The sequence below is a fragment of the Neovison vison genome, chromosome 13 (assembly GCF_020171115.1).
Source record: "Neovison vison isolate M4711 chromosome 13, ASM_NN_V1, whole genome shotgun sequence".
NCBI classification, from domain to species: Eukaryota; Metazoa; Chordata; class Mammalia; order Carnivora; family Mustelidae; genus Neogale; species Neogale vison.
Genome location: NC_058103.1, coordinates 93427929 through 93442239, shown reverse-complemented (window position 1 = coordinate 93442239; position 14311 = coordinate 93427929). Strand labels below are relative to the sequence as shown.

The window sequence follows — 14311 nt, the reverse complement described above, 5'->3', positions numbered from 1 at the left end:
GATCTTACAGGTTCGTTTTCCTTTATTCCAAGAGCTCAGTACCGTGATTCACATGAACTAATTTCATGCATATTCTTTGAGTTTTATTTTGCATTTGACATTCTAACCAGGTGACTTTGGGGGTGATGTTTGAGGTTGATAATCTCACTTCAAAGAGATAGTTTAAGCCTGTTCTAATGTGGTCAGCCTAGACCTTCTTTCCTTCTGTTCTTCTGCCTTTTCAGCTGTGCCCACTCCCCACATCATAAATATCTGTTTCCTTGCATACACTAAGCAGATGGGATGAAAATGTACTAAATATGAGTAGATGGCCATGTCTACAAGCCTCGAGTCATCTCTCCAGAAGCATGTAGATGGTGGCTTACAGAGAATCGTGTGAAGCCAACAGAATTTTCAGGTGCCCACCAGGCCCAGATTGCTGTGTAAAGAAGTGGAAGCCAGGAACTTCTATTAAATGCTACCACTGAATTTGGGGCTTTGCTTCTCAGAAATGGCACTTTTATTCCCAAGTAGAAATTTAGAGAACTGAGTGTTTTTCTTTGGCTTTTGTGTAAAATTATTGTTTTTTTTTTCCTATCCCTAGGGGACTCCTTCTCACAGTTCCGGTTTGTTGAGGAGAAAGAGTGGGATGGTGAAGCTTCATGTCCAAAACAGGTAAGATGGTTTGTCTTGACTGTGGATTGGCTCTTCTCAAGGCTGAAGACAAATGCCTTTATGTTACTGTTGAGATGAAGTCTTGGGGTAGAAAAGAATAGTGATTCATGTACAGTTTAGCTTCAGTCACCTCAATTGTTAAGACCATTTTCAGGGAGCTTAAATTATACAGGTCCTTGGAGCTAGAATTCACCTGTCTAACTGGCCGCCTGTGTGAATTACTCATAGTGTATAGTCATGATTTTGAGTGGACTACTTTGCCATTTGGCCTGCCTTCCTTTTTCCTTTCTGTGAAGAGTTTCCCTTAGGGTTGAAAATTAATGCCCCCCCCACACTGTTTTTGGTATTAGGTGAAAAAAATCCTTAATTTTATACCTTTAAATAACTCTTCTTCTATAGTTAGGAGAATAAAGTGATAAAGTAAGAACAAACGCCACAGAAGTCTTTCAGTGACGCCATAAAGCCCAGCTACCTCATTTGCTTTTTGTTCATGCCATATTTTTTCCCCAAGGGGTTTCGATTATTTTCCAACTGTGATTTGATGGATTCTTTCCATAGGGGAGATGACAGGTATTCTAACCCTTTTAAAAAGCACTGAGAATCAGTGGTGGCTTGTCATCTGCTCTCCAGCTCCATGGCTAGCACCTGCTGTCTCATACAATAATCTGACAATCTGTCCACAGTTTCAGACACGTGACCGAGTAGCAGACCTGAAGCCCAAAGGTAGGGCATCCTCTTCCCCATTCTGCTACCTGCTCAGTACACACACACCTTAAGTGGGTCCTTTTCTCTCTGGGGTGGTCTTCTGTGTACTCGTTTGGGATGGACATTGGCTTACCATACAGACCAAGGGGGTGGGAAATTACTTGTGAAATGACTACATGTCACTTTGCGTAGAGTGTGTATTACAACATGGGAAAAATAGGGCATTAAAAATACTTGTCTTTGCTTCAGTCTCTGTGGGCATACACCTGAGGTACAGTTTAGGATTCCAAGACAAATTACAAGCAAACAGAAGTCATCAAGGAATACAGCAAAAGCCAGACAACTCACATTTCAACTTCTTTTGAACCACATCGACTATTAGAGATATTTCAGTTATCCTGAGAGTTTCAGATAATTCTAAAGTTCTTCACGCATCAGAATACGGAGAACTTATTTACTAGGTATTTTATTAGTTGGAACTTATTCAAAGGTGGATAAGACAGAGACTGTGCTTATTCATTGCCCTTAGCATGGCCACTGACATATAGTAGGTGACCAGTAAATATTTACATAATAAATGAAAAAGAGTGTGACATAAAATAAGTGGTGTCATAAATGAATTAAGATACTACTGTGGGGGCCACTTTGGGCTGGAAGGGATTGAGATCAGTACCACGGGAAAGAGAGAGAGTCTGAATGGGCCTTGGTGGGTCAGTGTGATGCTGGAGGTCCTGTTGAGTGAGGAGAGCTGAAAGAACAGGCATGCTCGGAGTCAGAATATAGCTGGATTGCAGTGTTCCCGGAGAAGGAGGCCTCAGGGGTAAGTCGGGCTGGATAATACCAGCAGTCTGATCTTCTTCTAGGGGGATGTTTAGCATGTGGGTGAGAGCATAGATCTTGGAGAGACATGCCTGACTGTGAATCTGAGTTCTGTGACTTGGGTGAACTTCTTTCCTTCTTTTGTGTTCTCATCTGTAAAATGGAACTAATAATAAGATATAACTTGGGCTTATAATGAGGATTACATTAAATACAAAATAAAAGCTCCTTTGTGCAGTTCCTGACACATATGAAACACTCAGAAGTAGCTCTTATTCCTACTCTTATTTTTTTCATTAAAGTTTTATTTGGCCAGAAAATGGAAATGGCTAGATTTGACCTGAGCAGTACTGGAAAAGAGGGATTGAAGAGGGAAGAGGCAGGAGGCAGGGAAACCAGTTAGGAGGATATGATTTTGGGTGAATGAAGGGATGAGGAGCATGGGGAAGTGGGAGTGGAGGATGGCTCATTGATAGATGGATTTCAGCAGAGGACGAACTAGACTGTGTCGCATGTGAGACATGCGGACAAGAAAGGTGTGTGGTGGCGCAAAGCTTTCTAGCTTGATGATTAGGTAGGTGGTGATGCCATTGATGGGCTACAGAGAGGGCAAGTTTACTCTGAATATTTTGAGTTGATGTGTGGGTAGGACCCATCCAAAACTGAAATTCATCACTTGCCCATCAAAACCTGTTCATGTCCCACTTAACTCCTCACTAGGTTCTGGTTTTGCTTACTTGAGAGAGAGAGAAAGGTGATAAAAATTTTGGAAGGTATAATGGTCTGATCAAAGGCTATTCTTTCTTCAGCTGCTGAGTGGACTTTCTAGCAGGTTCTTTGTCTGACACAGACACTGAGACTGAGTCTAGTAAGTAGTAAGGTTCCTGGACAGAGGGGACAGGTTTTCACTACCCACAGTTCTGTGCACACTGACCTCAGAGAATGGGGTGGGACTTTGTTCTAACAGTCAAGGCTGGCTTCCTGCAGCCGGCGTGAGTGTGCAGGCAGAAGGCATCAGGGTCAGGCTGTGAGCTGCAACTGTGAGTGACCGTCAGAGTTGGCCTGGTCGATATGGGGACGAGCCTCTCCAGGCAAAAAACAAAATAACCTCTCCATTATTTTAAGACACAGCAAAAAGCTAATTTGTGGTTATTATTCCAATGAAGCCCATTTTAAAATTCACACTTGACTATTACAAGGATTTCACCTCCACTCCTTTTATGTTAGACCTTAGCTTTAGCCCTTTGTGGGAAAGACTGGTGCTGAGAAAAGGAGTCCTCTTCCAAAGTGGCATTTGGTGGCAGGTTCGAGGCTCCAGGACTCCTGCACCTCCCCTCCTGGTTTGAAGGGTCTCTACAGCATTGTGGAGGCCGTGCAGTGTCTGCAGGGCCTTGGATGGTGGGCAGGAATTAGAAAGGTGGGGGAAGGAGACCTTCCAGGAGCAGACACCGCTAGATGTCCATCATCCGGCACGTGGCTCAGAAGCACAGCGTGGCCAGTCCCTTTTTATTTGACAGAGAGGGAGAGAGAGAGAGAGAGAGAACGCACAAGTAGGCAGAACGGCAGGGAGAGGGAGAAGCAGGCTCCCTGACAAGCAGAGAGCCTGCTAGGGGCCTCGATCCCAGGACCCCGGGATCACAACCTGAGCTGAAGGCAGACACTTAACCAACTGGACCCCACCCCCTGGCACCCCTACTTTTCATTGTTGTGGCTATACCATGTAGTCATGTTGCACATGGTGCTAAAGAGGGCAGAGGAAGCATGGCCACTTTTAGCCAGACCCCCTGTACGCCTCCACGGTCCTCCTGTCTGGGGTGCTAAGAGAGCAGCTGGTGAATGGTGGGCACGCATGGCAGGGGTGAAGTTCCTGCTCTTTCATCGGCTGAAAGGAGGGGGTCTGCTTGTGTGCAGCTCTATGGGCGTTGGGGAGGGTGAGATTTCCAGTGTGTGATGTGACGACATACCCACGGGTTAAGCATTTGGGATCACACTTTCTACTGGCTGGAGAGAGTTTCTCCAAACTTGAAAATGAAGACTTGGCCACACTGGTCTGGCCACAGCCCTTAAGGTGCTAATAAGTACAGGGCTAAGGAAAGGCCTGGAATGCACACTGAATTTCTGGTTTTCTTGTCAGGGCTTTACCAGCCTCTATCCTGCTCCCTAAATACACTGTGTGTTTTAGAAGGGAGTTCCTTTTTTCCAGAACCAGGGCCTATCTGGTGCTGCCAACATGGCATAGCTAAGAGCCAGCCATCTTGGGACTGTTTCTGAAGGGCAGGTGAACAGCCACACCATCTCTTGCAGCCCACGCAAGGACACAGCAGTGGCTGCTGTGGGCATTAGAGGTTACAGTGGGTCTGGATTAGGGTCAGGCTCTTCTTGAGCTCACCGTCCCCCCACACAGTGAACCCATTTCCCAGGATGTCCCAGACACTGCTGCGGTGGAATCCAGACCGGCTAGGTGGGCCCTGACTTCTCTTCTAACTTGAAGCCAGGGACAGTGCAATAAGCTGGGTTTCCAGCTGGGCCTGGGAGGGCTCTGGTAGACGAGGTGGTTAGCAGTATCTGCCTCTTTGGGTTATTTGTTCTCTTGGATGGCCTGGGCCCCAGAAAATAGCCATCAGACTGTTGTCAAGCCATGAAATAATCGGGAATGTTTCCTCAGCTACTGTCAATTTGGGAGGTCATTGCCAGGATAGGTCTCGACTTGTCAAGGGAAGCTTTCGGTGTTGTTCCCATAGAGTGGCACTAGCTAGCGGGCAAGTCTGCCTCCTGCTTTCTGATTAGAACAGAAGCCTAGACCACAGGCTCCTTCGGCTGAGACCAGCCCCGTCTCCCTGCTTAGACGGCCCTTCTCTCCTCTCCTGAAGGCTGGCTGTCTGAATTAGAGGGAGGGGTCCACTTTGATCCCCTTAAATACTTATTTTTCAATTTTCCAGTAATTCTAGAAGCATCTGTAGTTTCCAGGTTATCATGCAGTCTCAGTGTGGGGGTTATCACTGCCCTGTTCTGTTCTCACAGTGTGAAGGTGTCACTCCAGAACGTGGCTTGGGTTTTGCTCATCTTAACGCAATGATAGAAAATAGCAACCATATCAAGTGGGACCTAGGATAGGACTTACTCTCCACTGAATGTAATGTTAGTGGATGGTTTATTTCCTTCCGTCATCTTCTGCTGTTTTATCTCTGAATGGTCCTTTGTACTTGTCACCTGACAATGCATATAATTTTTTGTTAATAGAATTCAGCATTTTATGTGGACTGTGAGTCACTGGTTCGAGCCCTTCAAGAGCTGCCTCTCTCACTCCGACTCAATGTTGCTGCCGAATTGGTCCAGGTAAAAACCCTGACAGCATCTGCCCGTGGGTGTGGGTTAGAGCATATGAAGAAAAGTGAAAACTGTCACTGTGCAGGATGGCTCACAACACCTCTTCCTTCCCCAAATCTGAGGCTTTTGTATCAGCATAGCATTTTTCAGAGTTTTAAGGGGGAAATGAAATAATTTTTAGTCTTTTTTTTTTTTACATTTTACGTGTGAAACATTTTGAAGGATTGAATGAAATGTAAAAGAATAAAGTCTGGCTGGTTTTTTACTCAAAAATTGATGTGCCAGGCTCTGCGTTAGCACTAAACAATCAGACATTGTTTTTGATCTCCCAGAGCTTAATCTGTTGGGAAATAGGAATATTGATCAAGTTCTCCAATTGCGGCAAGTTCCTTGAAGGAGTGTACTGTGCTATGAGAATCTATAATAATGAACCTGATCTATTCTGGTGTGATTCGGAATGGCTTTCCTGAAGGACTGTCAGATGAGCCGCGATCCAGAGTATAAAAGCACGTGAATGAGAATTTAGAGAAGAGTGACCCAATCAGCTCTGCCTTAACACTACTGCTCATGATGATGATACCCAGGACCGTTCTGGCTGCAGAATGGAGTTGGCGGAATGTGTGTTGGCAAATGTACACAGGCGTGTACATGCCAGTGGAGAGCGGGTCAGGGCGAGCAAACTAGGAGGCTGCTGCCGCAGCCAGGGTGATGGTGTAGGTGGGACTGGGGTGGAGATGGCAGAGTGGACTGGACTTGGACTTGACCAAGATGCACTTCAAAAGGAAACTAAGCAGGGCTTGGGAAATCCTGGAAATGGAGAGCGACAAGTAAAGAATTGTTCTCGGCCTTGCAGCTTGTGCAGCTCAGCGATGGGGGTATCAGGAAACATGGGTCTGTGCCTCTGAGATATCAACGTCAAGTAGGAGTTGGATACGGAAATCTATAGATGAGAAGGAAGGGCTAGAAGCATAAATGTAGGAGAGCCCAGTTTAAGATAGCAACTGATGAATGAGCAGAGAGGGGGAGGCCCAACAGACCGTAGGACAGGCACCTCACAATGTAGTTGTGGCCCGACTGCATTTTTAAAAAAGTGAAACCCTGAGCCGTACTAATTGTAAAGAGAATCCCAGCAACTGAAGCGGTCAGCTTCGTTCTGCAACTGAATGTGTCACAACACTTGAGCAGTCACATGAATTGGTTACCTACCCAGCTCTTGTTTCTGTGACCCTGACTGACCCCTGGTTTAGGGCAGCAAGCAGAATTTAGGGCTGGGGTTAATGGCAGGGCAGGGAAGTAGAGAGGATGGCATTCATCTCTGATTGAGTCACCACAGAGCTCCAGGCATGTTTGGGCTGTTTGGGGTTTTATTAGTGATTGGGAGAGCGCTGCTGTCCCTGCTGGGTGGCCAGGACACGTGTGGCTGTGGTGCATTCCCCACAGAATGGGGCTGGGTTAGCCCACTACAGCACAATGAAGGTGATGGGGCCTCAGCGAGAAAAGTGAGGATGTCCTGTCAATGGTAGGCCTGAGAGTAAAAGTACAGATTAATTTTAGTAACTTTGAAAACCTGGCTAGTTTTAAACCACCTCCTTCCCCTCATTTTACTCAAATGTTACTATGGGTCATTCTAGATGACCTTTATTTATTTATTTTTTTAAAGATTTTATTTATCTATTTGACAGACAGAGATCACAAGGAGGCAGAGAGACAGGCAGAGAGAGAGGAGGAAGCAGTCCCCCTGCTGAGCAGAGAGCCTGACGTGGGGCTCGATCCCAGGACCCTGGGACCATGACCCGAGCCAAAGGCAGAGGCTTTAACCCACTGAGCCACCCAGGTGCCCCTAGATGACCTTTATTATCAGTGCATTTAAGTACAGTGAACGATCTGATTTGCTAATTACTTCTGGGTGCCTTTTATAGATATTTATCTCCTCACAGATGAAGACATGCCCTTGTGGTGTCTACTCTGCCATTGTGCAGAGAGGCGGGGGTGGGCAGAGGGGGAGGCACAGCCCTGTGGTGTTTCAGTGAGGTCTTCCCCATTTACCCCAGCTCAATAAGGAAGGGTTCTAGGGCAGGGCCTGAACTGGGGGACCCTTTGTGACCTTCCTGTTTGAACTGAATTTCCTCTTCCACCAAGTTTGGCTTCCATCATTTTTGTTTCTGTGTAAGCAAATAGGGCAGGACTCCGATTTTTACCTGCATTATGATGCTTCTCTTTCAGACCACCCTTCCTTTAGAACTTCCTCAGGTGAAACCAAAGAGAAATGATGAAGGCAAGGGACTGGGGATGCAGTTAAAAGGGCCCTTGGGGCCCGGAGGAAAAGGCTCCACCTCCGAGCTGAAATCTGCCGCTGCTGGCTGCCCCATGTACCTGGGTAAAGATGGCCCCAGCCCGGCTCCCTCCAGGGGATCTCAGAAACCCACCGCCCCTCTGCAGGCGGCAGCAGACCACTTGGAGGAAGAATTAGATCTGCTGCTTAGTTTAGATGCACCTGTAAGAGAGGGAGAGAACACTGCACCAGTCCAGACCGTGCAGGCCCAAGAATCTGAGAAAGATGGGGAGGTGGCCCAAGAAGAACAAGGTATGGCTTTCATTTTATTCCCTATCCATCTTCTCACCTTTTGTGCCAACAGTCCCACTGGCATCCCGTCCCTACCCCTCTCCAGCAGCGTCTGTCAATCGATCTGGTGTTGTCTGCCGACATCTATTTCTGGGCTCACATGGCCGCTTCCCCCTGAGCTGACCTTTTGGACAACATTCCTCACTCAATACAGCAGGCTCGCAGGGTGCTCCCTGCCCGACTGCGATATTAAACCCGGGGTGGCAGATGGACCTGGCGCTGGAGAGAGGCATGCAGATCCTCGTTGCCCTCAGCTGTGCTGCAGCAGACCTTTTAATCGACTGTCTGAGCAGAACCGTTAACCAGCTCTCCAGACTTGTGGCTTGCTATTTCCGTCTTATTTTTGTACAGAAGAGCACTTCGCCCTTTGTGCGTGCTCTGTGAGACCATGGGCCAGCTGCTATGGAGAGGCCAAGGCCAAGGTGGATGTGCCCCGTCCACACCTGCATTTGAGAACCTGTGAAGACTTTCCAGGAGTGCTACAATAGTAAAAAGAAAACTAATCTGTTGGTCTTTTTAGGAAACTTAGTGAACTGGGACATTCAACTTCAGAATAAACAGAGGAGCAAGTCTCCCCCCCAATTATTAATTTGTTTAGTTATTACTGTAGCTTCTTGAAGAGTTGAAGCCGTAATAGGATGTTTCCTGTTATGTAATTCCATGAATTCCATCACGGAACAAACCCCAAGGAAGCCTTAACCCTCAGTTTTGGGACTAATGTGAAGTCGCTAACACTGCTTTTATCTCCCCAGGTCCTGCCAAGCTATCTGTGTTGGGAGAAAAGAACGTGCAGTCTGAGCAACCAAATACATCGAAAACTGTTACTGAGGAGGAGCTTGAAGACTGGTTGGACAGCATGATTTCCTAACCTAAAAGGGAAAGAAAAAAGAAAAAAAAAAAAGAAAAAGAAAATGAAAAAAAAAAAAGTGCCTGACGCAAATTTTGGTTGCCTTGTCAGTAAGGGTGGGCCCCTGGCTGTCCTTTCAGAACAGCTGCTTGCCGAGCACGCCCGAGCCAGTGTGTTCCATCACGCTTGCCGCAGGGAACACCTACCTCTATGTTCCACGGCACCCGGGACTACCCATCTCTGAGGCTCGCTGCATCAGCTCTCTGGCTTAGCAATCTCCAGAGTACTTGAGGGCAGGGGATGTTACAGCTCTTGTTTCCAGCCTCCTTCCTTTCAGTGTTTACAGCAGAGCAGGTGCTGCTGATAGATAGCAACAAGGCATTCATTTGGCCAAAATAAACGAACGCTGCTCTATGGCATTCCTTTCTTTCTTGGGGGGCGGGGGGTAAGCCTCTTTGTCCCATGCCCCTTTTCCAGTAATTACAGGATGGCCGTGGAATCATCCAGAAGAGGTACATCACCAGAGGCCGACACCACAGATTGGTACGTGGTACTTTATTGCAGTGGGCACTTCCTTTGACGTAAGGAGATTCACCTAAACACAGCAGCTCCACTACTTACAAGGGAACCATAAAGCAGTACTCAATTTGGCATAAGAATGACATTTTTCTGAATTTTCAATACAGTACTTCTAATAACAGCAGTTGACAAGCTGTTACTGAAAAAAAAAAACAAAACAATAGGAATAACCTTCAAGTGCAGTTTCATAAAGACAGAAGATCAACACAACCCATTAATGGAACTGTCCATCTGAAACAGAAACATAAAAAATTTGCATAGCTATATCTAAAGAGATTTTAAGGCACTTAATCGATAGTTCAGTGTCGACAAAGTGTTGGTTGGTTGGTTTTTTTTTTTTTTTTCTATTTTAACTGCTTAAAGCTTTTCAAGCTGATTCTGAATACATTCACTAGCAAGTACCATGGGAGAAATTTGCAGTTAAAATGATTTTTTTTTTGTAATTCAGACCATGAGTCACTAGTGGATACTGTCATGTGACATTCAAGTGTGTAAAATTTCAGGTATTGTGCGTTGAAGACTTCATACTTCTAGTTCTTTCCTCAATGACACCATTTTCCATTACAGCTGAAAACTTGAAGGTATTCTCAACTACAGTTTCCTTGATTCTTTGCCATCTTTTAACATTTTGATAGGAGGTCTCCCCTAGAACTACGTCCATTAGGCACAAAAAGCCAAATCAATTCATAAATATCACATATTTGTAACACTTTCTTGTAAGGGAGGCATTTAGAATATGTCACATTTCAAATATTTTGCAAAACTATAAAAAGGATTTATTTCACTGGAAGTAGACCATCTAGAATTGTGGAGTTTCTTTCATTCTGATTTACCCAAGCTGATCTTCATATTGTTTCCGAAAGCAGTCACCAGCCGGGAAGAAATCCCAACATCTTTCTTGGTACATCTTCCAGACGTAAGATTCCTGAAATAAAGGAAACAAAGGGTACTTCTTTTTAAACCACAGTAAGCTAAAACCCAGGTGGTGTTTACTTAGTAGGTCTCCCTTGGAGAATGGTGGCGGGGCCCAACCTCCTATCTTCTTCCTTGCTCTGCTCCCAGCCCAAGCTAGTTTAGGAGCAAAAAGTCATTCCCCACCCCCACTCCATTTCCCTCCCCTCAAAACTCAAAACATTGAACAAAAGCAATGATTGCGAGTAAAAATGCTGAAAGATCTAGCAGGAGGCTGATTCTATGCCATTTGTAATTGGTAGAATGCAGAAGTACACACAATGAAGAGACAGTGATTGCTAGTGGGGGCAGATGCCTGGAGCACTGAAGGGAGATCTAGAACCAGTTGCCTCTCAAGTGTCTGAGCTGTGAAGTTTTCCTACAAATCTGATAATGTTTGAGTATTAGATAACCTACCTTTTCTTCCCTTTGTTCTCTTGTCTTGGCATTTGTTTCTCATAGTTAGTCACAGAATCCCTTTTGACACATACTTTCACTCATACTACCCACACCTCCACAGTCCCTGTGTCACCCACACATGAGGTGGTTCTCTTTCTCCAGCTGTCTCTCACGCCATTTTACTCTCTTTGTTAGAGCCACCCACTCAGCTCCTCCTTGTCTTTTTGTCTGTAATGTTCTCCCCACCTCCAGCTATTCTACTGAAGCAGTAACCATAAGGGTTTAGAAAATGTCAGCGTTGTTGGGACGGATAAGCAAAGTCTTTAGGAAGAGACTAGAGGTGCCTGAGGATATTGGCTTCTTAGGTCACAAAGGGATGGCAGAATTATGCAGAGGAAGAATGTACACTGGAAACGAATGAAGTCATCTACTTCAGACATCCTATGTTCTGTTGAGTCTGAAGACTTCTAAAAGGGGTACAAGTCTTAAGATATTTTCTCACCTGACCCGTGTGTTCTGTCTCATCTTTATTAATCAGGTACATCAGGAAGAACCTGGAAAAAGATTTAAGTGAGAAAAAGACAATATTACTTTGGTTAATCTTTTTGAGGAGAAATTTTACTATTACTTGTGAGAAGAATTTTGGCTGCCTTTTTAAAAAATCCTAACTGGGGGCACCTGGGTGGCTCAGTCAGTTGAATGACTTGTTTTGGGTTCAAGTCATGATCTCAGGGACCTGGGATCAAACCTCATGTGGGGCTCGGCTCTGGGCACAGAGTCAATTTAACACCCCCTGCCTATCTGCCTTATCCCCCACCTTCTGCCCTATCCCCCACCAACATGTGCTCTTTCTCCAAAAAAAATAAAAATCCTAAACAATGAAAGGTAACCAAAACTCTCACCATGTGATTTTTAGTGGCTTAACGTAGAACTAAAATTGTGTGTTTCTCAAGGATAGGTCATGGAAAAGGTAGAAAGCATGTAACCTCATTAAGCTGTTCTCCTCTAGAAAGAGTTTTTTATTGTAGACCTCTGAGAAATGCCAGTGTAGTGTCACTTGTGCTAATGGTGGCGTGGCTAGGGTTCGAGTCTGTTCATCCAGTTCACCCAAATATCCACGGAAGCTGGGGCAGGTCTTTGAGCTCACACTGCAGGATCTCAGAGACCACTTTCAAAGGATCCCGTCTTGTGCCCTCAAAGACAGGACTGGGGATGGGGAGAGCCTGAGCTTCAGACTTCAAATTCTCTCAGGGTCTCCTTAGATCTGCAGCTTTAGCAGTGATAAAAAGATTTCATTCCTTCCTTCCTTGTCCTTTTAGCAGACTAAGAAGGCCGCACGGCAAATAGCTTTATCATGTTCAAGACTCGGGGATGGAAGACTTTAGTTCTTGGCACATTTATTTGACAAAGCACCACTTTTAGGGGGAGTTCCAAATATGAACAAGATGGGTTCTCTCTCCTCCAGCATGCTGCTAGCAGTGCAGAGAGCCAGAAGGGAGATTATTATAATATGTAGTGCCAAGGGAGGATGTCAAAGGGGGACGGCATCACAACACCCTTTCACATTTTTCTACTCATGGGTCCTGATAAAGGGCCAGGTGCTCACCTTTTCTAGAAGGACATCCATTCGCATCGCCTTCATTAAGATGGAAACTCTCTTCAAGAGAGTTAACAGTGATGAATACTCATGATTTGAGGAAGGATATATTAAAGTTTTTTTTTTAATTTGTGTTTTTGTCTTCTAGTATATAAGGTATTCTAGCAAAATGATAGGTCTTTGGTACTTCTTTTTGACAATAATAACTTTCCCAATGGCTAGGCCTGTTCTATCCTAAAGATTGGTTTTTCCTGAATAATAATGTAGACCCAGAAGGGAAGACCTGGGCCGGGGAGCAGCTTTTTCCCTCTTCTTGAAAATGATCAGTTACAGAGAATATAGATTACCTGCCCATTCAGAGTCTCTTTAATATAGAAGCCTCATAGGGTACAAAATGCGCTCTGAATAACTTGTTTCTGAGTGACGGCTTGACCTCAGAACAAGTGAAATGCTTATTAGCACCTTCTGGGGGCCAAGGACTTCTACCCCATGTGCTAGGATCCAGCAGTATGAAACACCCGTGTCCCACAACTATCTCGCTCTCCTGGAGCTCATATGTTCCCAGGAAAGGACAGGCGGGGTGAGGCCTGCAAACTGACCACAGCACCCACCAACAGGCAGCTCATGAACCACCTCAGTAGGAGCAAGTGTGACGTGGTGGGGAGGGGCCTGACTGGGCTGGGTTCAAAGGAGAATGGGAAGAGAAGATTTGAAGACAGTAAGCACAGACACTTTAAGTTTTTTTACTGGAAGGGAAAGAAAACAGGGCAAGAGCTGGCAGTAGAAATGGGGCAGCAGACTGTTCTTTGTTTAGGATAAAAAAAAATAACACGTGTGGTGACAGGATAAATCTGGTAAAGAAAGAAATTGCTGTAGTTATAGGACGTGAGGAAGGCATGGGGTCTCATCGCAGGTGCATGGGCTGACCTTTGTGAGGTGCAGGGAAAGCCCATAGCACATGTCTGTCAAAGCCTGGAAAGGCAGGGAATATGGACAAAGAGGCAAGCTCATCGAGACTCCTTGAAGTTTTTTCCTAACTGCCTCTACTTTTTCAGAGAAACAGGCAGAAATCGCATGTACAGGGGGGAACCCTATGACATAACTGTGTATTTTACTCTGCAGCTCCTTCCCCCAGCCACTGTCACTTCTGTTGACCACGGATACTCACAAATAGTTGGCTAAGTTGTGCTCCTGTAAGGTATGTGTTTCAAAGCCATGAGGAGTCGTGTCAAAATAGTCATTGCCAATCCCACAGATGAAACATTTAGTCTAAGATGAATAAGAGAAGCAGCAAAGGCATTAGTACACCTGACATTAATGGCAGGAGGGAAAGGGCTACTGATCTCTGAATGGACAGATGAAAAATATGTTTCTCTCTCATGCTTTTGGCTATTAATCCTCTCCACAGTGTCCCATCATCAACTCCTAGCTAGCAGAGCACAGTGGAGGCAGCAGGGTGGCAGGCGGGGAAGCGGGGCGGTGCAGGGTAGGGAGGGTGAGGCAGAAGCAGTGCCCGGAGCTAGCAGACAGGCACAGAGGACAGGCATGGCAAGCAAACTTTGTCGGTCATTTGCCTAAGACTGGCCCTACATAATAGCAGACCCGATTACTTAAACCCATTTTCCGTAAGATACAGAAATAAGCGTTGGAGCAAATGAAACATTACCTCCATATCTTCTCGCACTTGTTCCTGCTGGTCTCTTAGCTCTCCAAAAGCATCAATAATAAGACCTGGTATTTTTAAATACAAAGAGAGATAAAGGGTTTAAAGTAATCTGTTCAGGGGCTTGGGGCAGAGGTTCAATGGTAG

The 14311-nt window shown here is 45.5% G+C and overlaps 2 protein-coding genes across 2 annotated transcripts in view; one reads left to right on the top strand and one right to left on the bottom strand.

Moving 5' to 3' along the window:
• The window catches only part of AVEN (apoptosis and caspase activation inhibitor), a 154961-nt gene extending 145570 nt beyond the window's left edge, over positions 1 to 9391 (top strand). Inside the window, exons 4-7 of the mRNA XM_044230142.1 lie at positions 584 to 654; positions 5419 to 5514; positions 7729 to 8089; positions 8881 to 9391. Coding sequence (XP_044086077.1) covers positions 584 to 654; positions 5419 to 5514; positions 7729 to 8089; positions 8881 to 8996 — 644 coding nt within the window. The 3' untranslated portion in view covers positions 8997 to 9391. The remainder of the gene's footprint in view (positions 1 to 583; positions 655 to 5418; positions 5515 to 7728; positions 8090 to 8880) is intronic.
• Positions 9392 to 9529: 138 nt separating this feature from the next.
• Positions 9530 to 14311, bottom strand: part of RYR3 (ryanodine receptor 3) — a 515475-nt gene continuing 510693 nt past the window's right edge. Inside the window, 4 exon segments of the mRNA XM_044230143.1 lie at positions 9530 to 10479; positions 11407 to 11458; positions 13670 to 13770; positions 14168 to 14232. Of these exon segments, the coding sequence (XP_044086078.1) occupies positions 10384 to 10479; positions 11407 to 11458; positions 13670 to 13770; positions 14168 to 14232 (314 nt within the window). The 3' untranslated portion in view covers positions 9530 to 10383.